The sequence below is a fragment of the Chrysemys picta genome, chromosome 6 (assembly GCF_011386835.1).
Source record: "Chrysemys picta bellii isolate R12L10 chromosome 6, ASM1138683v2, whole genome shotgun sequence".
Lineage (NCBI taxonomy): Eukaryota > Metazoa > Chordata > Testudines > Emydidae > Chrysemys > Chrysemys picta.
The window spans coordinates 110,260,088-110,287,634 of NC_088796.1; the positions used below are offsets into that span (position 1 = coordinate 110,260,088).

A 27,547-nucleotide genomic window follows, 5' to 3' on the forward strand; every position below is an offset into this window, starting at 1 on the left:
GAAGAGTGAACGAGAGCATCTCTCTCTGAAGCTAACTTGAATGTCATTCTCTTGAAGAGCTCCGTTGGGACAGAGACCATAGGACATGCAGCTCCCCACCAATATACCAAGGGTGTCATGTTCACCGTTCACAAAAAACTTAGAAAACTTTCATCATATTTTTAAAGGTAAAAAATATTTTCATGTGGAATAAAAATTAAAAATTGCTATTTTTTTTGATAAACACAAAAAATAGAAAATCGCCTGATGTTACCGTCTGATGTTACCATCAGATGGTTATTCTTTGGCGTATGTGAAATGAGTTATGCCCATGCCCTACCAGACAAGTGTCCATACCACAAAAAACTATCACCCTCCCGCTCCCACAAATTGGCATCCTTGTTAGGTACTTCAACAGAGAACCATGAACTGAATAAGCATGGGGACTCCTGGTCAGAATTGAAACATATTGATAGAAAAGTGAGAGAATTTTATTTGCTGCTGCCTGTGCAACATACCCCACTCTGAGGATAACCTGTTATATCAATGATAATTTACGCCCAATAAAATTAAAAGAATAGTTCATGTTGGTAGTTGTAGCAGGAGTAGTGAAAGGAATCCCCTATCCACATTTAGTATAATTGGCTTCTTATATGGGAGACAAGCAAAGATCATCATGGCAATCAAAATGATTATGGGAATAGACCTCCTTCATGATCCTTTGGTATTATTATTATTGGTTTTATTATTAGTTCTACTAGTATAAAGAAAACAGCTTGAAGGAAACATTTATTAGTGGCCGCAAGGTGTTTGATAGCAGTGAGTTGAAAGAAAACTGTTTCATCCACTTTATTAAATTGGTATAAGAGACTGTGAAATGTATTTGTAATGGAGAAAACTGCCTACTTGAGATATCTTTTCTTTTTTGTTTGTTTGCAAAGGATGCCATTTCTGAATAACAAACAAAATGAATATTGGCAAAGACTAAATATTTTGACTGGTTTTGCCTGACTAAGCCATACGTTCCTCCCCTTTTAGGCTCTGATTCAGAAAGGTAATTAAGCATGTGCCAAACTGCAAGCATATGTGTAGTCCCATTTAAAACAATGGGATTATTCACGTGCTTATAGTTAGACATGTGCTTACATACCTTCCTTAATTGAGGTCTTAGACCCAATGTCAGCAAGTCACTTAAGAATGTCTATTATTTTAAGAATGCAAATAGTCCCACTGATCTGGACATGCACAAATGAAAGACAGATACAGCAGTGGATTTAAGTGGCAGACCACAACTTTATTAATTTAACAATGGGGCAGACACTATACACCTCCCCTTACATACCTGGCATTTAACTAGGTCCACTATGGGGTTACACAGCTCCCACCATATAACCATTACTCGAGGTATACCTTCTTCAGCCTGCTCCTAGGACTAGACTCATTTCTGAATTGTCTTGCCCTACCCACCACCAGGAGGGTAGAAGGTACCAAGAGGGACCTGAGTCTGAAAAGACTTGAGGTCTCCCCTTCTCCTTACAGGCACAAAGTCCATCACTAAAATCCTGGATCTCATTTCCACCTGGGAGCTGGCCCTTTTTAACTTTTATCTACACTGGATACCAGCCACTGGGAGAACCAGTAATTAGCTTCATTGTCTGCATGCACACACCATCCAAAGTGCCTAGTATCTATTTCCTGCCAAATGCAATCCCTAAGATCCCATAGGCAGTCAGACCCTATATCTGAAAAGTGCACAAGGTGGCTGTAGTTTGCCTTTCAGTGAGCACAGAAGCGACATGAGCTGATTCCACAACATGTCACCTCTGCCATATCATTGAAGGTAAAGAACCTCAACCCTGAAGCTCAGTTGTGATTCCCCTGCTGACCTGGCTGCCTGCTTGTAGGCCCAGTGCTGTACAAGAGCCGCAGATCCAGACAGCAACTCTTTTCCCGTGTCCCCAGCAATCACAGATAGGGTTAGTTCTCACACTTTTGCCTGCCCCAGTAACCCATCAGCAGGGTGAATATAGGTCCTGTAAGAGTGCCTGGATCCTTGAGAAGTAAAAAAAAACCCTCCAATGCTGTTGATGTTGCTGCCTCAAACCTGAAAGAATGTGTGCAAAATTTGCCAGATTGAGACCCAAGTAGGCTAACGCATTCCTCATTACCACAAATGAGGAATTACGTCAAACTGGTAGCTGGTCAAGTTGCTACCATCCCCATGTACAACTAGGTGGGCCTGGCTCCCATATACATGTGGTTCCAACAAAAACTGTTTGCGGCTTTTACCAGATATACCCATTCAGCTGAGCATTCCCTTAGCTCTACTATGGTTTCTTTTCTAGTCTGATCAGTTTCTGAATACCTTAATTTCAAGTCTATTCCTGCTTGTTAAAACGGTACCTCTGCCAATCTAATACATGCCAGGAGGTGGCCCCTGCCACCTGTAGCACTATTTTACTAAACCTGAAAGCACCAACAAGGACTTGACAAATGCAACTTTAAATAGAAATGCCTCCATCCCACAACTTCACTCCCTAGGTAAAGCCTTCAATAACCCAGCAAATTTCACAGGGGATGGTATACCTGTTATCGTCTTTGCAACCCTCAGGTCATGACCATACCTCCAAGAGCTTGCTTAGTAAGAGTCCTCTACATGAGCCAATAAATCCTGCCACTATGCAACAAACCAGGCCAACCAGGAAACCCAGTATTGCAGATGAAGCTAGTCCATGGTATGTCACAGACACTCCGTATCTCACCACCTGCGACACAGTGACAGCACAAACAACAAAAGAGACCTACCTTAACTCTAAATTAAATAAACCTAACAACTGCAGCTTTGTAAACCATGATTGCCCTTGGAACACTGGGGTTTTCGTCCATTCTGAATCATGGCTCCACAAACCATCACCTGCAGGGCTTGGCTGTGAAACAGTGTTAGCTCCTGGAATCTGCAATCCTGAAATGGAGCCAGAGCATCAATGAGACTATTATCTACATTATCATGCAAAGAAAAGTTTGACAAACAAAAAAAGCAGTGCAATATAATTGCTCATACCAGCCGCATTCCCCATACTGACTATTGGTCAAGGATGTGAACCCATACCTGGTTGTCACACCAAAACCAAACCTGTTTATTTCCAAATTCCTCACCCCAAATAGTGACAGTCACCAATATCGGAGCCCCCAATGCACCCATGACATTATGGTTTGTAGTAAATTGGTCAATTCTAAGAGGACTTGCCCCTGCCCTCAAGTAGAGTTGATTAAATTCCTCTACCTCCCCAACATACATATGAATGTTCAACATGATCACTGCTTTTCAGTAAACCAAAACTGGTCATGAACTGTGCTTGCAAGGGCTTAGCTGCATTTGAATGGGCTCCTCAATGACTACTGCCACCTGCTCTCAAATTCTGCCCATCTCATATTCTGAGTGACTTAAAGAACTGGCAGTTACCAAGATGGACCAGTGCCTCGCTTTCACTTCAGAATCACCTTTCTCACTCCTGATCTCACCCCTGAAGGTAGTCACTGGACATCCCCAGATTTGGTATGCCTTCTCCAGGGATCTGTCCCTGGCCCAGGGCAGATTCTTTTCTCTGTAGGCTACGTATTGGGGCCCATTGTCAAGTCCAAAACCTTTATGGCCACTGTCTGAAAAGGGGGTCCTCTATTACAGGGAGTGGCCTCATGGCTTCTTTACTCCATCTCGGCCTTCCCCAACCACTGAAAGGAATCACATGCTTTCAGAACTTACCAGCTTCAGTTTCTCCACTTTTGCCTATGGCCTTAGCCGCAGCAACTCTCAGTTATGCCACCATTTCCCTACTCTTGTCTAAGGCATCACGCAACAATACTCAGTGCTGTCTCCATTTCCCTGTTAAGAGGAGGCAGTGAGTTAGCCTCCCAAACCATCAAGTCTGGCCTCTGGGCTTGCATCCGAACTTGGTTCAAATTTGTTGTCAGACATGAGACATTGGAAATGTGGAAACTTCAAAAATCTATTACATTGAGATATGCCAGATGTTATGGGCCCAGGGAATATACATCTTTGTGGTCTAGGGACTGTATTCTAGCTTCAAGGTGGAGGGTTTCCGAGTTTCCATAATAACTAAAGTAAGTGGAGGTTAATTACTGCAGACCCTGGAACAGGTAAACAACTCCAGTGATACACCACTCCCTGGGATGAATTGAATACTCTGGTACAGATCAGGTTTAAGACATACGGGAGACCAAAAAGAGGGCTTTTGGTATAAAGATTCAGCCTGAACTGGATGGGGGCCCCTCATTTTGACCCCAAAACTGACGTGAGGTTGTGACAAAAAGGGCAAACCCTTGCTGGAAGGGTTTGAAATACTGGAAACCTACCGAAGTCTCTCTGTGGAAGATGGGTGACACTTGGTAAGCTTAGCATGCACGTAGATTGTTTACTGTTTTATTATGTTTTCTCTATAATACTTTTTCTCCTAAAATAAATGTTATGTGCTTGGTGAAAGCTACCTGGTCACTGGTAAACACGGTCACTGTCCCTTGTGAGAGACAGAACTGCAAGTGTCTGGACTAATGTCAGACCTGCTGGGATAGTAAGTGAATTGCAGAGGGACAGCAAGCCTAAATTCCTGGTTTGGTGGGAGAGGGAAGAGAGAGGCGATGGCTGGAGGCCACATGGATGCCCATGAGCAGATCATGGAGGGGGCAGAGTGAGTGTTGTTAACCTTGGCACAAAAATGAGGATGTTAGTGAAACAGAAATTAAAAGGTACAGTACCAAAAGTAAGATCCCTGCAAACTGCGTGAAAACTTTTTAAAGACACCATAATAGAGGCTCAACTTAATTACCCCAATTTAAAAAACATAGTAAGAGAACCAAAAAAGAGCCACTGTAGTTAAATGACAAAGTAAAAGAAGCAGTGAGAGGCAAAAAAGGCATCCTTTAAAAAGTGGAAGATAAATCCTAATGAGGAAAATAGAAAAAAAGAGCATAAACTCTGGCAAATAACGTGTAAAAATGTAACTAGAATAACCAAAAAAGAATCTGAAGAACAGCTAGCCAAAGACTCCAAAAGTAATAGCAATTTTTTTTTAAATACATCAGAATAAGAAAGCCTGCTAAGCAACCAGTGGGGCCACTGGACGATCAAGATGCTAAAGAAGCACTCAAAGATGATAAGGCCATTGCGGAGAAACTAAACAAATTCTTTGCACCGAACCTCACTGTTGAGGATGTGAGGGAGACTCCCAAACCTGAGCCATTCTTTTTGGGTGACAGATCTGAGGAACTGTCCCAAACTGAGGTGTCATTATAGGAAGTTTTGGAACAAATTGATAAACTAAACAGTAACAAGTCTTCAGGACCTGATGGTTTTCACCCCAGAGTTCTGAAGGAACTCAAATGTGAAATTGTAGGACTACTAACTGTAGTCTGTAACTTATCATTTAAATCAGCTTCTGTACCAAATGACTGGAGGATAGCTAATGTGACGCCAATTTTTAAAAAGGACTCCAGAGGTGACCATGGCAACTATAGGCCAGTAAGCCTCACTTCGGTACCAGACAAATTGGTTGAAACTATCGTAAAGAACAAAATTGTCAGACACATAGATGAACATAATTTGTTGGGAAATAGTCAACATGGTTTTTGTAAAGGGAAATCATGTCTCACCAATCTACTAGAATTCTTTGAGGGGGTCGACAAGCATATGGACAAAGGAGATTCAGTGGATATAGTGTATTTAGATTTTCAGAAAGCCTTTGACAAGGTCCCTCACCAAAGGCTCTTAAGCAAAATAAGCAGTCATGGGATAGAGGGAAGGTTCGCTCATGGATTGGTAACTGGTTAAAAGATAGGAAACAAAGGGTAGGAATAAATGGTCAGTTTTCAGAATGGAGAAAGGAAAATAGTGGTGTCTCCCTGGTATCTGTACTGGGCCCAGTCCTATTTAATATATTCATAAACGATCTGGAAAAAAGGGATAAACAGTGAGGTGGCAAAATTTGCAGATGATTCAAAACTACTAAAGATAGTTAAGTTCCAGGCAGACTGCGAAGTGCTACAAAAGGACTTCACAAAATTGGGAGACTGGGCAACAAAATGGCAGATGAAATTTAATGTTGATAAATATAAAGTAATGCACATTGGAAAACATAATCCTAAGTATACTGTGACAAAGTTCCTCCTCTACCTTCGTGGGTCCTGACCTTATTGGCGGATTTACTCGCTTCACAGATTCACCCTGTGGCTCAGAAAACAGCCCGGAGACCTTCCCCTCTGGTAGAAGCTATAGTCCAGGTCAATTCCTCCTGTGCTTGATCAGGAGTTGGGAGGTATGGGGGGAACCCAGGCCCGCCCTCTACTCCGGGTTCCAGCCCAGGGCCCTGTGGACTGCAGCTGTTTAGAGTGCCTCCTGGTACAGTTGCACGACACCTACAACTCCCTGGGCTACTTCCCCATGGCCTCCTCCCAACACCTTCTTTGTCCTCACCACCGGACCTTCCTCCTGATGTCTGATAACGCGTGTACTTCTCCGTCCTCCAGCAGTACGCCTACTCACTCTCAGCTTCTTGCACACCTCTTGCTCCCAGTTCCTCTCACACACTTCCGCTCCCTGGCTCCCCCTGGCTTGACTGGAGTGAGCCCTTTTATAGCATCAGAGGGGCCTTAATTAGAGTCAGGTGCTTAACTGCCTCACCTGACTCTTAGCAGGTTAATTGGAATCAGGTGGTCTATTAGCCTGGAGCAGCCCCTGCTCTGGTCACTCAGGGAACAGAAAACTACTTATCCAGTGGCCAGTATATCTCCCTTCTGCTACTCTGCTGTTCCCAACTGGTCTGGGTCTATCACAATACATATACAATGATGGGGTCTAAATTAGCTGTTACCACTCAAAAAAGATCTTGGAGTCATTGTGGATAATTCTCTGAAAACATCCACTTAATGTGCAGCAGCTGTCCAAAAAGCAAACAGAATGTTGGGAATCATCAAGAAAGGGATAGATAAGAAGACAGAAAATATCATATTGCCTCTATATAAATCCATGGTACGCCCACACCTTGACTACTGCATGCAGATGTGGTCTCCCCATCTCAAAAAAAGATATATTGGAATTGGAAAAGGTTCAGAAAAGGGCAACAAAAATTATTAGGGGTATAGAATGGCTTCCGTATGAGGAGAGATTAATAAGACTGGGACTTTTCAGCTTGGAAAAGAGGCGACTAAGGGGGGATATCATAGAGGTCTATAAAATCATGTGTGGTATAGGGAAAGTAAATAAGGAAGGGTTATTTACTCCTTCTCATAATACAAGAACAAGGGGCCACCAAATGAAATTAATAGGTAGCAGGTTTAAAACAAACATAAGAAAATATTTTTTCACGCAACGCACTGTCGACCTCTGGAACTCCTTGCCACAGGGTGTTGTGAAGGCCAATACTATAACGGGGTTCAAAAGGGAACTAGATAGACTCATAGAAGATAGGTCCATCAATGGCTATTAGCCAGGATGGGCAGGAATGGTGTCCCTAGCCTCTGTTTGCAAGAAGCTGGGATTGGGTGGCAGGGCATGGATCACTTGATAATTTGTCTGTTCATTCCCTTTGGGGCACCTGTCATTGGCCACTGTTGGAGGATGGGATGCCGGGCTTGATGGACCTTTGGTCTGACCCAGTATGGCCATTCTTATGTTCTTATGGCACTGCAACACTTCGAGCATGTTCCTCAGTAAAATATGTGAAAGAATATCCTCAATACTCCCACCACCAGCATCTGTGAGCCCTCGTGGGTCTTTAAATGTACCTGGGTTACAAATTTTGAGAAGGTGCACCATGATAGGATCAGCAACTCCTGTTTAAGCCTGAGTGGGCTTCCCTCTGGGAGCACTCCCCACACCATATGTGACCACATGGAGAGGAAGGTTGTCCCAAATGGCATTAGCCCCATCCCAACATTCTCTGAGTATTAAAAGATGTTTGATTTGTAACATTCTATTTGCTGGATAGACTAACACTCTGCGGGCTACTACCACTGCCCTTCCTGTGTACCCATTTGAGGTCTGCAGGGGTCAAGGACTGAATTTCACGACAGGGGAATTGATTAGCCTACCTCTTAAAGTCAGGGCACTAGGATCCAGGAATCCCACAATCCCATCCTATCATGGTTGGCCAACTGTTAATATTTAGGCTGCTGCCCAAGGGAAACTTATGGGCCCAACATCTGGGCAAGATGTCTCCTAAAAGACAGGGCAGGTTTTAAATCTGGGGGAGATGGGATGTGATAGTCAACTGGCTCCTCTATCCCAACCCCACTCCCTTCTGGCCGGCCAAATGAAGGCCAACCCCCTTTCCCTTCCCCATGCACATTCCTCCGTACACAGATGTAGGTGGAGGAGTCAGCAGCAGCTCTCCCCTGTACCCCGAGGAAGTTGGGCATCGTTATATTTAGTCACACCAAATATCCACGCCCCCACCCCCACAATCGGAGGCCGGGGGCATTGCCTTCAGTCGAATTACTCAAATGCTTAAATTTAGGTAGACACTTAAGTACCTTTCTGAAATAGGGGCTTGTGGGTTTTTTAGCCACTTCTTTACATGCCCTTTAACTTTGTGGTAGCCACAACATAGAGCTTTTGGCCTGCAACTCTCCCACCCCGAAGACACCTTTGCCTGTAACTGAGAATTGTTCCTGGGAACCATTTAAAATAATTGAGAATCAAGTACTGGAACTTGGCTTAAGGATTTATCTGATACTGTAGCATGACTATTAAATCCCTTCAGTAGACAGAATCGCTATGTTTTAGAAGTTAATATAAAATATATGCACAGTATGGTCTAGTGTACTGTAGCTTTACACAGTGGAAAGCAAATATTTGATTTATAATATTTTGATTTGACTAGTAGGTGAAGAGTACTTCTCTTTGTGGTAATTTTCCAGGATGAGGTATGTTGAGTCTATTTTTTTTAAATAATTTTTTATCTTTTTCTTTCAGTACCATAAAGTGTAGCTAATGATATTTGCTATCATGTAAAATTATGCCGCTACTTGTGACAATATCCTCTGGATCTAAGCATCATATGCTATACAAAGGTGTTATGAGAGTTAACATAATGAGTTGAAAGTATCTGGAGGCCACAGCAAAATACTTAGTCCTGCCTTGAGTGCAGGGGGACTGGACTAGATGACCTCTCAAAGTCCCTTCCAGTTCTATGATTCAATGATAATACAGTAGCTATATAACACAGACTGTGTTAAATATAATATATGGAGATATACCTATCTCATAGAACTGGAAGAGACCCCTGAAAGGTCATTGAGTCCAGCCCCCTGCCTTCACTAGCAGGACTGAGTTCTGATTTTGCCCCAGATCCTTAAGTGGCCCCCTCAAGGATTGAACCCACAACCTTGGGTTTAGCAGGCCAATGCCAATGCTCAAACCACTGAGCTATCCCTCTCTCCCTGCCCAAGTTATATAACAGTGTTTCACAATGAGGATAGGATGTTATAATACAATTCCTTTCTTGTTATAGCTGATGAAATCTACTGTAATCAATTTTCATACAGATCAAATGAAAATGGAAGTTTTGGTACTTTTATTTCTCAAGTCCATTTTTGGCCCTAATTCTTTTATGTAAGCATTTAAGAGCAATGCAGTGCCTACATCAAAATACAATTTCCAATTCTATGTCAAATCTTCTTGTGCACAACCATGTGAAACCATGTGTAAGAATTATAGTCAAGAGAAGTCAACAAGAGTTTCTCTCTGTTGTGGAAAAAAGACCAATAATCACTATGAAAAATGCATATAAAAAAGACGAACAGAATGAAAAAACAATTAGTTCTGCCGCATTCTACATGTGCTGTAGAAATTCCCATCCTAAAAGCATACTACAAAAGGGGACTAATTAAGCTATTAATCTTTAAAATGCTTTCTCAATTGTTTATAATGAATGAAAGCTTTCATCGTGTTAGAGTGGTAGTTAGCAGTGATATAGCTATAACAATTCAGATTCTTATTACTAAATCTGCAGAGACTGAACAGTAGAATACAATGTTTCACTTATTGTTACTCACTTTTCTTACAATAAGAGAGATTTAGAGGAGTGAAAGATGTACTCTGAGAAACTACTACTTCAAATAGGCGATATAACAAATTCTTTCATTTAACAGATTACCTACAGAACAAGCGTTTAATAGGTACTGTTTCTCATGAGGAGAGGATTTAGAGCACCATAGTAACAATAACCATTCGTTGCTGCTAGAATCAGGGAGTGATATATTTTTACATTGACCTTCTGGCAACTTGTAGGCTCCGCTGCAGAAACCTTTGATATCAGTTATCCATCTGTACAAGCTTCAGTAAAGCAAGTGTTCCTTTGATAAGAGTCTTGAAGAGGACACTCAGTTCCAGTCAAACAAAGCAAAAACAGAAACTTCCAGTATGCCACTCTGTGTTGTTGGGTTTTTAAAACTATCTTAATGTTTTACTTGTGCATTAGAATAAAACTAGCATGTTATATTGATTTGCAGCATAAATATATGAGCAAGTGGGTTGTATTCTCTCCAATACGTGAATGTATAACCAGAACAAATATATGTTTTTCTTTGATCCTATTATCTGTGCCCAGTTACATATAATATCACCCACGTGGTAAGGTGTTACAAGAGTGAAGCTAGTCAGCACACTAGGAAGAACAGCATCCAGGTGTGGACACACATTGGAGACAGGTAAAAATGGGAACAGTTTTAATCTGTGGGAAACAAGAGAAGGGTGAGAGAATGGACTTTAAGCCCAGGAGAAGCAATTTGTACATCTTAACCTGTGCCCTATAAATACAAGTTGTCACTTCAGAGTAACATACCTCAAACATAGGACAATACTCTACTGCATTCTGTTTTACAAACAATGTCATTCATCTAGCAAGCGGTTTTAAGCAATTAAAAAGGATTATTATTATTATTAAACACTGAATTTAATTAATTGAAATTACAATAGCCGGAGTTTCAAAAATAGCTATGGTAAAAGATGCACAACTACTTCCACTCTGACCCCCCTTTCAGTTGCTTTCTAAAACTTTAGTGTTTCTGGATGAAATGCTTCATGTTCAGTGTCTGGCTTCAGAAGAACATTTTTGAAAGTTTTGAAGAAAAGAAAAAAAAAACAGCTCTGCCACTTCTGAATGAAGTTTTTTCCCAAGCTCATAGCATAAGGGTCCGTACTTCATGGACACATTGCTCAATCTCTCAGCAGCCTCTGCCAACAACCAACCACATTTTGAAACCCTCCTTTTGGGTTTCCATGACACTACCGAGTCCTAGTTCTCCTACCTGGTTAACCTCTCTATTTGTGTCCCCCAAGGGTCTGTCCTTACTGCCTACTACACTTACCTCCTAAATGACTTCATCCATGCCCAAGGTCTTTCATATGTCTATTCTAGCTTCTCTTACACCAATCTCTCCAACCCTGACTTCATCTCCTCTGTTCAGGCTCACATCTCTTCCATGAAGAAATATTAGAGAGACAGGATGTCCTATGCCTGGAATGGGTATCCCTCTTCATAAGCTCCAGGTGCCCTTACACTCTTCTTTCAGATCCTGCCTCCAAACATGCATCTTTCACCCTGTTTTCCAATAATGATTTCCACTTCTTTGCTCTCCTCTCCTCTTCTACTTGACTTCATTCTCTGTTTTTAAAACATTAGAGTTTATGATATTTGTTCACTATTGGCAAGATTATCACTTGGCTTATGCACCTGTGCAGGCGGGAAGGGATCACAAACCTACATTTACTCTTGTGAGTGGGCTGTCCACATGGCTGGTCCCAGACAAGAGCAGGATCCACAGGGCTGCTTTGCTCCTAACCCCACACACACAGGTGAGCAGAGGGCAAAGAAGAGTAGAGAAGGAGAGGAGAGGAGACCCCCAAGGTGCCAGCCAGCACAAATGAACCAATGAGGAGCGGTGAGCAATCTGATATTAGTGTGGGTGAGTAGCAGACTGCCTTCCTGCCTTGGAGCAAGGGGGAGCTAAAAAAGGAGTTATGATTCTTAAAATCACAATCCTCTCCTTGCCCGCTCAGGAGGCGGCAAAGCTACATACTACTTCTCACTCCAGGGTAGAAGGAAAATGACAACTCATATTGACTCAAATTATTTTTATTTATTTTAATATTCTGCACTCCTGTCTCTGTCCCATTCCTTTGTCTCTTACCTTCATGTTCTACCTTTATATAAATTAGATTATAAACTCTATCGGGCATGGGCGGTGTATTTTATTGGCCCCTGTAATGCATCATGCAAATTTATGCTGCTAAATAATCTAGTCGACATAATATTTGGAGTGTATACTCTGCTCTTAGCCAAGTACAGCATTTCTAGTCATACTCTTCTGCAAGGTTCAGTCTGTAAACTTATGCAGAGATTTATTTTTCAGATATATAAGAGAAATAACAAAATGACATACTGTAGTAAAAACCCTTTTGTATTAAATAATTCAACTGAAATTCTCATGCTACACAACAAAGTCACCTGCTCTACAAAAATGTGCATAACACATCAGGATCCTATTGTTTAATATATAAATCTATACCGCTTAGGCTTTTTCATTCATTCATAAAACTAGACAATGAAAAGTGGAAATTCTAAACTAATTTGCTGTAGAATTCTTTTCAGACCACAGGAACAAATTATAGGAGCCCCCTTTCACTTTCTAATATGCCAGTTTTCTTAGCACATTTGTACTGCATTTCCTTGGGTCAAGAAAATAAGGATAGAGAAACCAGATGAAAAACTTTGCCTCTTAACTCAGAAAAAAATAGTAGCAAACTAGTCAGAAAGAATACAACAAAATGCAAATAAAATAAACTTCCAGAATGTAAAGTGTGGTTACACTTTGAAAAGTGACTCTGAACATGCCAATGTAGACATTCATGTATGTGTCCCTCACAATCAGTCAACTCCCACTGAGATCAATGTGAATCTTTCAGTTGACTTTAGCGTGTGTTGGACTGGGCCCTCTGGAATTTCTGGGTCACATTTCCTCAGTTTTTGCTCACACTTGCTTCTATGTCACAACTGATTTTTTTTTTAAACTGCCAACAATCAAATTCAACCTGAGATCTCAAGGTCAGGTTATCTTCTCTGCAGCTTACACGTTTACTACCAGTAATAAATATGCTGCCATGAGAAACTTAATTATCTGTTCTGTTAATGATACATAAGTGAGAGCATAAGCCAGCTCACTCCTTCTTAAATGTTTTGGTTCTCCAGGACTAACAGTAGTTAAAAATAATGAAAACTTATTTTAGTCAGTAAAATACACCACATACAATTTGGAATATAAAGTGGGAGTAGATCTGCTGAGCAACAAGGTGTAATTTTAATATAGATTCTGACTACAACCACAGTTTAATGCAGAAAATTCCTATGGAGATTCTGTAAGAGTTAAATATAGCTGTGCTTTGCTTTGGAACAAAGGAGATTGTCTCAGTTTTCCAATATAAAAATGGATGTGAATATAATATTTTCCATAAGTGTGCTCTGTTTATTGGGCTTTTAGAACTCAAACCCTTAGCAATACTGAAAACCTTATTTATTTAAGAATGCCATGTCATAAACAATGTTGCCTGACGTATGTTTTTGATTAACTTAGTCCCTTGTTACTTGAAATTCTCTGAGTAATGTTACTAGAATGTGAAACAACCTATAATTTGATTAAAGTTAAGTAGACAAAATATGCCTTCAGGAAGAGAAGTATAATTTACTACAAGATTTTCTGTTAACAATATGGAACTCAGAATTTTGACACTAAGTAAAAAATAAACCTCTTAACTTTTTAGGAAATACTCTCTCTCTCTCTCACACACACACGCACACACACACACACACCCCACCCACTCCCACACTCCCCCCCACATCCTTACAAGATTGTAAAGTGAAACCATATGAAAATAATTCAGCATCTTACATCATTTGTTTTATAACAGCTCCACTGATTGTGTATGTGTGCATGTCTATTATCTATTCAGGAACTGTCTGTATCATCAGTAGCAGGATTGTATATTGTATTTTCTTTTTCTCTTTTTCTCTCTTTCTCTCTCTCCTCTGTTATTATTTAAAAAAATGACAAAATTCTTAATCAAAGATGAAAGAGAAAAATGCTTATTTCCAAGTAGAGGCAGAGTAACACCTTGTGTCATTCTCAAGTCACTCAGGCTGCCTGCATGAAGGAGTTGTGTTAACATGTTACTGGATGAGACATATACTAGTCCCTTGCCAAAGAGAACAGCATTTGTGACATAGGTTCTATGGGAGATTTTTTTTTTCTTGTGTGTGTGGGGGGGGGGGGGTGGAGAGAGAGAGGGAGAAATTGTAGAATCCTCTTCACCTCTTTTCACCCTCCCATAAAAATCATATGGAAATAGTGCATATTGGAAGCTTTCCTTTTACTGATTCAGATACTGACACAGACACAGTAGTAATAATGTAAACAGCCTTCCAGGCATGGGAGCTAGTTCTCTCAGATATGTGCTCTAGAATATTTGAGAGAAAGGTTGAGCTCTAAAACAGTAATAATAAAAGAATGCAATCTATCCAAATCCCAACTGTTTATGGCTAACATCTCAGTTGAGCACGAGGTTGCTACTGTTAAAGTCGTACTAACATACCACTGATGCAGCTACTGGTGGCAAGACTGTGGAAGTAACTTGGTAGCAAGAGCATAATGTCGCTGATCAGTAGCAAAGAACAAAGAGTAGCAGAACCAAAGCAAAATCAGTTGCAGAAGATCTACAGCCAAAATCTAGTGAAATTATCGCCAGATCTCTCTGGAAGAAGGGGGGGGGTATTTTTCTGTTAACTGATGCTTCTACAAAAAGGAATAGATTCACTGATGTGCAGTGAGAGAACCCTCCAGCAAGTAGAGGGATGTCAACAAATAAATCGGTGCCATTAAAGACCCTAAAGAAATATCTGACAAACGTCTTGGAAAATTGAACCTATTGCTGGAAATAATGAGTCTCCAGCTAACAAATGTTATAGACAGAGAGACAGTGGTTCAGCAAATGGTAAAAAGGAGGGCTCCCTTTCAGTTTAAACTCCTACTAAACAGAAATGGCAGGCCAATGAAAAGCAACTGCAATTTCTTTAATTGTGTGTTCACTCACACGACAGACTGTGGTTTGGAGAAACCTAAGCTCCTCAGAGCATTAAAACGGGTAAGACTGAATGGGAATTACACAGAGGCAGTGTTCAGATTCCAACAGAGTGGCTCATCATTATTAAGGCCAGAAAGAGGAGCCTGGGGTACCTCTCACAAAAGCCTTAGTGTACCAGTATTAATAAAATTAAATAAAATAAATAATACCTAGCTCTTATATAGTGCTTTTTGTGAGTAAATCTCATAGCACTTTCCAAAAGAGGGGTCATTAGCCTCATTTTACAGATGGGGAAACAAAGGCATAGAGAGGTGAAGCGACATGCTCAAGGTCGACCAGCAAACCACTGACAAAGTTGGGAATAGAACCCAGATCTTCTGAGTTCCCGTCCAGTGCTCTCTCTACAAAGCAATGCTGCCTCTCATCACACATCACTGGTTCAACATACTAAACTCATCCCTCTTGTAACTGCAGTAAGATCAATCATTCATAATGGTCCTATTGTGTCATAGATTACACAATCCCTAGGTATATATTGTGACGTTGTGCAGTCTATATGGTTTTATAAAAACTTGATAAGTCAATATAATGTAACTGGGATAGTTTTAGAGAAAATATGGTAATAAGTGAATATAACGTAACTGGGATATGCTTCATGCAAAAAGTCTCTTGTACGGTATCATTACAAAGCTTATAATCTACTGAGTATGATCATCTGATTTGTATAAATGTACCACTCTTGTATCTAAAATTAGAAATATAAAATGTAACTCTGAGGGCCTATTGTAATTATGTAAAGTGTGGGCCATTAACGATGGTTTGGAATCTTGATGACTCCCATTAAGCAGGACCATTGTCTGCAGATGGCTGTGTTTACCTGTTAGTCTTCCTGTATATGTGTGTGCTGGCAAGTGGGCAATGAAGGCCTGGGCACAATTCTTTCCCCTGGTACAGCTCTTGTTCCAGCTCAGGTGATAGCTAGGGGATTCTTCATGATGGCTCCTCTCCCCTTCTCTGTTCTCTTCCACCCCTTTATATATCTTTTGCATAAGGCAGGAACCCTTTGTCCCTCTGGGTTTCCACCCCCCCTCACTGGAAAAGCACCAGGTTAAAGATGGATTCCACTTCAGGTGACATGATCACATGTCACTGCAAGACTTCATTGCCCACTTGCCAGCCTCTCCTACTGACACAAGGTAAACAGGAGTTACTGCAGAGCTTCTGTATGTTTTCAAAAACTCATGGGTTTGCTTGGTGGCTATGATGGGTACCTAGCCATGAGTACATGATTTACCCTTTTGTATTATATTTCTGAACTTCTATATAAGAATAACCTTCACAATTGTGTTTGGGGCAATATACCCAAAAAGACACAGACTTTTATACATAACAGGTTAGAGTTGATACTATTGTGATTTTTATTTGTTATCCACAAAATGTTTGTTTTGTTTTTCTGATTTGACTTGGTTACCTGAAATAAATAGAAATCCTATTAAAATTTAAAGGTATTAGCTTTAAAAAAACCTTCTGCTTACATTTAATGCAAGGGAATATTCCTGTATTTTTGCTTTTCATAAAATTATCACCTTTATCTTTGTACAGGCTTATACAGCTGCTCTATGTCTGGCCCAGAGATAACTGATAAGACCTAGCACATGGTACTGTATTGTATACAAGTTATTTTTTAATCTTTATGAGTCTATTAATCATGCAGTACATGTCAAAAAGTAAAAAAGATTAAAATTTCAATAGTGCTCATTCATTTCCTGTGCTCAGATATATTTCAATGGGCTATTTTATACACATTTGCAGTTATCCTGAAATCAACAATAAATAATGAAGCTAATATCAGTTCAGTATTCTGGCAGCCACTAAAGACTGATCTAAGACAATTCTATCTCAGCCTGTTCAGTTGAATTTCTGATTCCAAAAATGAAATCTGTATGTTTTACAAAGTAACAAAAAATAAAGGCTATTAATATAGTTGTGCAAAAATAAAATACACGGCAGTTTTTTTTTAGTGCCTTAAAATGTGGCTGCCTATTGTGATCTATTAACTGTCAAGAAAAATGTACAGAAATATGTTCTCCTTTCAAAAAAACAAAACAAATGCGAACAGCAGCAGCTGTCCATTTAAAAAAAATGCAAAAGCCATTCTCTTCAGCCGTTTGACAGAGTAAATTAAAGTGGGAAAACTAAGGTTAGAAGTACAGAACAAAAAATCAATGTGAAATAGACTTGACTGTTCTAATTCTACATGGAATATATTTTATATAGATTCAGTATTCTGAAGCTGAAATATTGTTGTCAACCCTGCCCCCACTTTCCACTTTAACACTTACACTACAAATGATAAGCTTTCCTTTTATGTCATGAAGTAATTAAATTTCTCCCTATCAAAGGCTATTTTTTCTGATGTATCAACACAAATGTTTAAAGAACTTTCATGATAGAGAGAGTTTCAAATACATCAGAATCAAACATACGTTCATTCCCTATTAATTTCTTTTTTTCATATAATTTTTTTTTCATGTTTGCTAATTACCAAACACTCAGAACAGCAGGAATAGAAGCTGAACTGTTTGAATTCAAACATCCTCAATAACGATCAATGGAGCCAAGAAAATGACAAAGGATTTTTTTTTAAATAATATTTTCTGCATCTCTCACTAAACTTGTTCTAATATTAAAGTAAAGTATTTAAAAAGGTTTGTGTTCAGCTTGAGAATTGAATACTTCATAGGGTTATTTTTTATTTATACTATACGTGATAAGGCTAAATTAGATCATGAAATTTTAACATTCCATGGAGGCATGCTAATGGTTTTCTGATGATGTCAGAATAGTGCGAATAAAACTTTTGCATTCACTTTTCCAATGGAATCAGCATGTTATTTTATGGTGCAGATGTCACTCCGCTAAGTTATTATCACATTGTTCCATCTTTAAATAGATAATTCTCTGCCATATGTCTGTGTAGGAATCAAGATTTTTGTATCTGAACTTACCACATTGCTCTCTCCCACTAAAATATAGTTAAAGCATTAATGCTGAAGAGAAGCATGCAATGAATATTAAACTAGCTGTCTCACGAGACGAAATGACATAAGGCAAGGAAGAATTACTTGTTACTGGTTTCCAGCACAGCCACTCCTCTTGTCAAAGAATCAGTAATTTGACTTCATAACAAGAAATTTCAGTGAGGAAGACAAATAGACTATGATATACACTTTTTTGATTAGTTACTCTGGGACCTGATCCTGAGTGCCTCCTAGAACATGCCAAGTACCCTCAAATTCCAGTGGCCTCAATGGAAGCTGAGGGAGCTCAATACCTGGCAGGTTCAGGCCCTGGTGAATACAGATGGCAAAAACACTATTACTAATAATAGTAATAATACCCCACTCTTATATAGTTATTTTCATCAGTAAATCTCACAGCACTTTACAAAGGAGATCAGTATCATTATCCCCATTTTATAGATGGGAAAACTGAGGCACAGAGAGTTGACTTGACTTGTCACAGTCATCCATCAGGCCAGTGATTAAGCCAGGAATAGGACACACGTCTTCTGAGTCCCAGTCCAGTGCTCTATCCATTAGAAAATACTACCTCTCCACTGCCTTTAGAGACTGGTATACCTGTAGTTTTAATGGTGGGACAAATAGAAGATTATTTTCTACTGAAAATACAATATATACATTACAAAATTCAGAATTAATCTTGGGCCACCAACATTAACTTTTGTTTTATCACAGGACAAGTCATCACAAGCATAAGCATTTCTTGTTTAAAAAAAATAGGAAAACATTCTAAATATTTTAATGAGACACACATCCTTTTGGATTAAAAACATTTTTTCTGTAACACTGTATGAGTACAAAACTTTCAAAGGATGAACCATACTTCTTTCTTATCCTCTAAATACATAAAAAACTCTTCAAATGTTTTTCATCATCACGTGTGAAAGATTAAAGACTGCATTCAATTGATCTCTTGTATTCCATAGCTTCAATAAAGACAGTGTTTCGCAGGGGAATGCTCTTTAGGAGAATGTCAATTGCAAAACATTGAAGTATTACAAAACTCTGTCAAGAGCACTTGCTTTTGGGCACACCCCAACCACATGGACAATTTAGGACACTAATAACTCGTAAAGAAGTTGAGGATTGCTACAGAAACAGCAGGACTTGGGAATGTCACAATCCACTAGAAGAAGGCAGGAGCACCAGAACTTTTAAAATGACTTATTGTCTTGGAAATTAGACGAAGCAAGCTTGGTGTACATATTTGCCTATATGTAAGGGAGTTGTGGGTGAAAAACTATATATACAAATATTGTATGTGTGTGCAACTGTGAATGCAAAATTTCACAGAGCCAAATTACAGAGATCGTCCAGCTGTGTTATGTTATTCCAGTGCAATTTTCTCTATCACAGAGTATATAAAATATAATGTAAAATTATTTTACCTCAGATAATTTTTGTACGGAGCTGATAAAGGGTCTGATCCTGCCAACCCCTCACTCACATGAGTAGTCTTTATTTGTGCAAGTAGTTGGAAGCCAATGGGGACTACTCACATGAATAAGGACTGTTCGTATCAGTGAGGTTTTGCAGGATTGGGCCCAACATTTGATCTTTTATGCATGACCCGAGAGTAGGAATGTTTGAATAAATGCAGCTTTCATAATATAGGAATGAAAACTGATCTCAAAAATGACCCCTAACAGGGCCCTAAGCAAAGGAGGCAACTTATCCAGCAAGACCCTATCCAACAGGCAGCAACTTAACCACCAATGAAAGTTCTGCTGCTCTCTTTGGCAATGGAGCCAGAGGTGCTGTTCTGAGTAGAGACGTCCCAGTTAGAAGGAACTATATGCAGGGCCAGCTCCAGGCACCAGCCCACCAAGCTTGTGCTTGGGGCGGCACCTGAAGGGGGGCGGCTCGCCGCCCTCTCCCCGGTGCTCTGGCTGCCGGGGACAGCGGAGCCCCGGCCAGGGCTCGCCGCCCTCCCCCGGCGCTCTGGCCGCTGGGGACAGCGGAGCCCCGGCCAGGGCTCGCCACCGGGGACAGCGGAGCCCCGGCTAGGGCTCACTGCCCTCCCCCCCGGTGCTCTGGCCGCCAGGGAGAGCGGAGTCCTGACCGGGACTCGCCACCCTCTCCCCGGCCGCCCTCCCCTGCCACGCTGGGGGGGCGTGGGGGGCGGCCGGAGGCTTTTTTGCCTGGGGCGGCAAAAAAGCCAGAGCCGGCCCTGACTATATGATGCTGGTTTAAGTACTCTTTATTTTCTATTTTATTTATTTATTTTTAAGGATGACTCACAGGCCAGCTCAGACTTGTGCCTCACCCACTTATGGGGATTGTGCACAGAAATTACTTAAGTCCAAAGGTAACAGGAACTCCACAGCCTGACCCTAAAGAGAGAAAAGAGGTCAGGGCTAAGATGGAGATTTGCATAGCATGAGAAGTAAAGAGCTAATGTTTGTGACCTTTTGTCTCCTTCAGTTGCTCTGAGACTCCTCAGCATCCAGCTGTGGGGGGGAAAAATGCCAAATTCATCCATGTCATATTGCGCAATTCCCATTCATGCCAAAGGAAATTACACCCACTTATGCCAGGGCTGAATGTAGCCTCAAATCTACCCAGAAGACTGCTGATATTTTTGCAGGATTGGCCCACAGGCTGCAGTAACTCAGCATGTCTCACAAACACAAACACACTGAGATTAATGTTTAAAAATTATTTAGCATTTAAGGAGGACTCAAAAGTGCTAAATCACCTTCTAGTCCATGAATATTTAAATCATTTAAGCATAATTTATTTCCAAATTTAGCAATTTCAAATTACATCCACAAAACCATATACATAGCCTGCTACCTTTTTAGCCAGCTATTTTTTAAACTATAATTTGAAATCTGTTTTCTTTTTATAAGAAGAACTTTCTAAAACAGGCAGGGCTATAGAGTCTCAGAAATTTAATATGGTGGCCCTGAATCAGAGAAGCACTCAAGCGTGTCCTTAAGACCCATTGACTTCAGTGGGATGTAGTCATATGCTTATGTGCTTTCCTAAATAGGGATACCTTTCTGAATTTGTATCAGTATTAACATCAATATTATCATCTAGCTGTGTTACTATTTATTTGTATTCCAGTAGTGCCTAAGGACTAATAATGCTAGGAACTGTACAAACACTGACTAAGAAAAAGCCTCTGTCTCCAAATATCTTACAATTTAAATAGATAAGGCAAAGGATGGAAAAGAATTTGTGAACTGCAATTTTCCACCGGTTTATAACTCTATTATGATTGCAAAGTCAAGCATTCTAAAGTTGGGAAATGCCAGAATTACGGTTGCCTGTGCAACCTTAATTCAGCCCCCTTATGCATTTGCATTATGATACAGTCTTTAATTATATCATCACATACTATTTTTTTCCACAGGGCCCCTTCCTCATTCAATACACAGGATTCTCTAGGATCCTTGCCTCATCTGTTGCAGAAGTTGGAAAATGTGTAGTGAATGAAGTAGGGGATTACAGGAAGAGAAATATGGTCTCATGGTTAATGCAATTGAATGTTGCCCTGAATAACTGAATTCTATCCCTGCCTCTGTTGAAGAGTTCCTGTGTGATACTGGCAGGGCCGGCTCCAGGGTTTTGGCTGCTCCAAGCAGCCAAAAAAAAAAAAAAAGCCACAATCGTGATCTGCAGCGGCAATTTGGCGGGAGGTCCTTCACTCCGAGCGGGAGTGAGGGACCATCAGCCAAATTGCTGCCGAATAGCTGGATGTGCCACCCCTCTCCGGAGCGACCGCCCCAAGCATCTGCTTGCCAGGCTGGTGCATTGAGCCGGCCCTGGATACTGGGCAAGTCACCTAAACCGAACTTTTCATACATGGCGCTAATTGTGTGTTCCTCATGCAATAGCTGCCTAAATTGAGACCCGAGGGCTCAGCATTTACATATGCAACCTAAACCAGTTGGAGCTGTGCTTTGAACATATAAAGTGTTATATAACGCTAAGTTCTCTGCTAAGTTCCCAAGGTATCTTAAGTTGGTCACCCAAAATTAGTGAATATTCGTGGCCTTAATTTCTCTTTGTCTCCGTTTCCTGGCTGTAAAATTGAGATGATACCACCAGCTCCCCACGTTGCAAAAATAAATTAGTTGTTTGTGAAGCATTCAGATACTATAATGATGAGCACCACAGAAGAGCCCATGAGGAAATTAATAATTCTATATTCAGAGCAGGGTTTGAATAGTGTGCAGTAAACAAGGCCAGGACCACACATTGAGCAATAAGGATGAACTAAAATACTGAATTACTGCTCATTAAGTGACCACCATCTAGGGTGACCAGATCAGACCAGACGCGGGGGGGGAGAGGAGGGAGGGGCAAAAAACAAACAAACACCCTTCCTCCACAAGCACTGGAGGGAGGCCTGGGAGACGCAGGGGAAGTGCGGGGCCAGGGTGAGTGAGAGTCCGGCCTGGCCCCGAGCAGGCAGGACTCAGTCGGGCGGAAGGGAGAGTAGGGGGGTGGCCCGCGGGGCCAGGCGGTGGCTGTTCTCCCCCCCTGGGCAGTGGGACTCGGGAGCAGCCGCTGCTGCAGCTCCCACTGCCGCGGAAGCCCACTGGAGGCGGCCGATGGCCAAGCTCGGCGGCTGCGGCTCTGGCGCCCGGGCCTGCTGCGGGGACCCAGCAGCGCGCATGCTGCGCCCAGCCCAGCCCCTGGCCAGTCGCCTCTGGCTGCTGCCCAGCTGGTGCTATCCCGCGGCGGCCCGGAGTGGGGGCAGCAGGCCCCAGCCCCCCCGTCCCGCTGGGGAACAAACGGGGCTGCAGATGCCTCCGCCCCGGGGCCGCCCGCGGGATTGCACCAGCTGGGCAGCAGCCCAGACGCGACTGGCCAGGGGCTGGGCGCAGCATGCGCACTGCTGGGTCCCCGCAGCAGGCCCGGGCCTGGGCGCCAGAGCCGCAGCCACCAAGCGCCACGTGCTTGGCCACTTCCTCCCCCCGCGGCAGTGGGAGCTGCAGCAGCGGCTGCTCCAAAGTCCCGCTGCCCGGAGGGGGAGAACAGCCACTGCCTGGCCCCGCGGGCCGCCCCCCCTACTCTCCCTACCGCCCGACTGAGTCCTGCCTGCTCGGGGCCAGGCTGGACTCTCAGTCACCCTGGCACCACGCTCCCCCTGCATCTCCCGGGCCTCCCTCCAGAGCTTGTGGAGGGAGGAGGAATGGTGAGCCTGGGGAAGAGGAGGGGATTCGGGGAGGGAGCCAATCGGGGAAGGAGGGGGTGGAGTTGGGGCGGGGGGGGGACGGGACGTGAGCACTTCTGGGCTCTGGAGCATTTCCTTGTTTGTCCAGTGTCCCGACCGCACATCGGTCGGGACGAGGGACAAACAAGGAAATCTCGGGACAGTCCTGATAAAATCGAGACGTCTGGTCACCCTACCACCATCCATCTTGTGCACTGAATGAGACCAAGGTCCTGTGGAAAAAACAGTAAGGGATGATGTAATTAAAGACTGTATCCAAATGCATATGCCAAAGGGAGTAGGGTAGTCCTTTACATCTGTCTGTTCCCAGCCTTGGCAAAACAGCTGTGTCACTTTGGCCAGAGCTTGGAATTAGTATCTGCACGGCTAATAGCTCAGGTATTGTTTCTTAGTTGCCCTTGAAATGCTTACCAGGAAGTTACTTATCTATTATATTGCCTTTCTGCTAGTTTTTCTAAAAACCCTATTATTAAACTAACCACCTAAGCATAGAGTATATGATCCAATATAGCCATACGGTAACCATTTCTCATGACCCAGTCACATAAAGTATTCATAAATTAATACAGATCACCCCAACATCCATCACAGGCCCAAATTCACACAGGATGTCTGTAGAAGAATAGGGAATGAAACCCACATTTAACTCCAAATCCCATACTTTAATCTATCAACTTTCCTCTTCATATAAGAGCCACAGTTGGGTACAAGATATACAACACCACAGTCTACTGGGCAATATAGATTATGGATAAATTACCAATTCCAGATTATTGGAACAGCCAGTCAGTGTTAATATTGTCCATACGGCATCCTGTAAAGAACTCCTTTTTCTCAGCTTGCTCTTAATACAACTAAGTTCAATTTGTTTATTTTTAATATAGTAAAAAAGCCACATATTCCTGAATTTACAGTCCCTGAAGATTAGACTACCCCAAGAGTTATTTCCCTATATAGACTGCTTATTTCCTAGGGAGATTTATATTCAGCCATGTTTTTAAATCCTAGTTGTAAGTCAGGGGGGAAAAAAGGGGGAGTAGACGATGTGTGTTTAAATGCATTACATTCTCTACAAGGTCAGTAAAGTAACATCAAAAGAGCAATTAACTACTGATCGACCCAAAAGAAGATAATGTATTCTAATGTACCAGAATCAATATACTTTCTAAGAAACTAATCTACAATACCACATTACTTTAATATCTAGCTCCAAGTCCTTATTTGTAGTGAAAAAAATATTCAGAAATGTGGCAACCTGCACTAAGAGATACTATATTATTGAAAATTATCACCAGTCACACAAATGAGTATCATCTATTAAAAGATAACAGGATGTTATTTGTATTGAGCCAGAAAGGAAACTAGAAGCCAAATTCCAATTCAGAAAAAGTCATTTTTTATTCTGACTTTTTTCCAATTGTAGTTTGGTCTATTTTTTTTTTTTTTGCCCCCCTCCCCTCCAGAAAGTCAGGTTTTCTTAGCAAGATTTCAATCTTTTTTGCTTTTATACTCCGGTTTTTGCAACTATTAAATATTCAGAACATTTTTTTTAATTGTAATGTTTTTTCAACTTTTTTTGAATCACTAACAGGAAATGCTTTCCCAAAGACAGCCAGCTTGGCAGAAAGTGTGACCGGTGGACTAGTTTAAGCTGTAATTACATAATAAACATTCTTAAAGGAGTGAAAACATACTGTTGAAAGTGAAATTCACCCTGACTCAAAGTAAATGAGCTTTGTGGAAAGAAACTGCAGAGGTGGTGTGTATGAGCATGTGATTCACGCCCAATCTGAAAGCACAGTATTGGACAGTCCCACAACATCCTCTCTAGATCCCAGGCTAAAATAGGGCCATGACCCACATGCACTCCCTTGTGCAGAAGTTTGTGGTCTTTGGAGCCCCATAATCTCAGGTTTATTGGCTACAATCCAGTTTTTCACTTAATCTTCCAGTATGGTGCTCTGCATGGTGGTGATAGGTGACGTTGCCATACAACACATGTGAAAAAGGCAGGCAAAGTGCACTTCTGCAACTTTAACTCCTAGATATGCACCAGAACCATGTCAGTTCTGCTCTGTAACCTATATCATCTACGGAGTGGAGCAAGAGCATTCAAGTTCCTTTTAGCCTTTGATGTTACTGATTTACTGAAAATCGGTACGAAATTCTGCATTAATAATTTCAGTTTCAGGAGACCATTAATGCCTCTCAGAACATTATCGAGAGAAGCCGTATCATACAGACAGGTAAATCCCCCCTTCTACTCATAATGTATGAGGAACCTACCATCCTATTTGTACAATGAAAATGAATGGTGCTGCTCAGAGATTGCAACATTTTTTATCATTATGAATAACATTTAAGAACAACATAGCCATATTGGGTCAGACCAATGCTCCATCTAGCCCAGTAGCTTGTCTTCTGACAGGCATTGATGGACCTATCCTCCAGGAACTTATCTAATTCTTTTTTAAACCCAGTTATACTTTTGGCCCTCACAACGAGTTCTACTGGTTGACTGTCTTGTGTGACGTACTTCTTTATGTTTGTTTTAAACCTACTACCTATTAATTTCATTTGGTGACCCTGGGTTCTTGTGTTATGTGAAGGGGTAAATAACACTTCCCTATTCACTTTCTCCACACCATTCATGATTTTATAGAATTCTATATCATCTCCCCTTACTTGTCTCTTTTCTGAGCTTTTTAATCTCTCCATGCTTAATCATTTTTGTTGTCCTTCTCTTTTTCCAATTCTAATTCATCTTTTTTGAGATGTGGCAAACAGAACTGCACATGGCATTTAAGGTGTGGGCATACCATGGATTTATATAGTGGTATTATGATATTTTCTGTCTTATCTATCCATCCTTTTCCTAATGGTTCCTAACATTCTGGGGGTTTTTTTGACTGCTGCTGCACATCAAGCAGATGTTTTCAGAGAACTATCCACAATGACTCCAACATCTCTTTCTTGAGCAGTAACAGCTAATGTAGACCCCAATCTATTCTGAATGCATACTTGGGATTATTTTTTTCCTATGTGCATTACTTCGCATTTATCAACATTGAATTTCATCTGCCATTTTCTTGCCTAGTCACCCACTTTTGTGAGATCTCTTTGTAATTCTTTGCAGTCAGCTTTGGAGTAGGATGTGCAATAAAGTTGATCCACCTGCAGGAATCAGGAAAACATGCCTTTCTCCAGCACACCACTCAGTGTACAACACTGGGACACTATCTGTAGGTGTATTATACATTTGGGATAGATAGGACTAGCATTAAAAATAAAGGGGGGGGTTGAGGTTGTTTTTTGTTTGTTTTGTTTTTTGCATGCCTGAACATTTTTCTTCCTGCAGGAAACCATTATCCTATGACAATGTTCATTTTTGTGAATACTCTCACTAATGAATGATAAACTGCTAGTTCAAATAATGTAAGAACTAACAGAAATCTTCCCCTGAAACTTGAACTGATCTTTTTATGACACTCAAAAATGGTTGATTCTCCCCAAGACCTCTCCTTATCCTGGTTCTAGAATGGCATGCAGAACAAGTAAAACATCATGAGAAAGACTGCTTTCACAAGGTTTATAGGTCAATAAAGTCAGCCCAGCAGCAGGCTTATGGTTTAAGAGGGGTTGATGATTGTTGATGCTCCTTGTTTATCATATATATTTAATTTTAAAATGTCACTGGTTAACATTTGGGGACCATGCGTAGTTTCCAAAGTTAAGGACATATGACAGAGATTGATTAGACTAAAAGGTAAAACCCAAGAATGTTTATTTAATAAATCCATAAAACTCATGGCTTGCATATCATTTCCCATAATGAACACAATAAAATGGAACATCAGCAAAAAGTGCTAAATACGATAGTAGAGCTATGAAGTTTTTAGCTCTGCAGTCCTAGCCAAAATATTTCTCTTAACTCTTCTATGACAGGAGTTAGGGTTTCTTGATGTAGTAGCACTTATTTAAAACATATCAGTGCTGAACATAAGGAAACTCTAGCTGCTTAAGTGAACTGGTTAACATGTGTGACTGAGGATACAGTAACAAGGTAAGCACAAGAGGTGTAATGTAATTCTAGTCACATTTTCTCCTATATAGACTGACAACTTAGTACTTTCCTTTTCTCACAGT

The 27,547-nt window shown here is 41.2% G+C and overlaps 1 protein-coding gene across 28 annotated transcripts in view; it reads right to left on the minus strand.

Annotated features, from left to right (window-relative positions):
- KDM4C (lysine demethylase 4C) overlaps positions 1-27,547 on the minus strand; it is a 427,285-nt gene that overhangs the window by 194,722 nt on the left and 205,016 nt on the right. Inside the window, exon 1 of one of the 28 annotated variants that reach the window (XM_065550536.1) lies at positions 10,266-10,377. The exons of 26 other annotated variants lie outside the window; for them this stretch is intronic. Coding sequence is in view for 1 of the 2 variants with exons in the window: in XM_065550537.1 (XP_065406609.1) it covers positions 10,659-10,724 (66 nt within the window). In the remaining variant the exon portion in view is untranslated. Of the gene's footprint in view, positions 1-10,265; positions 10,378-10,533; positions 10,725-27,547 lie in introns of those variants that run through there. One more of the 28 variants, XM_065550537.1, reaches the window with a different exon arrangement.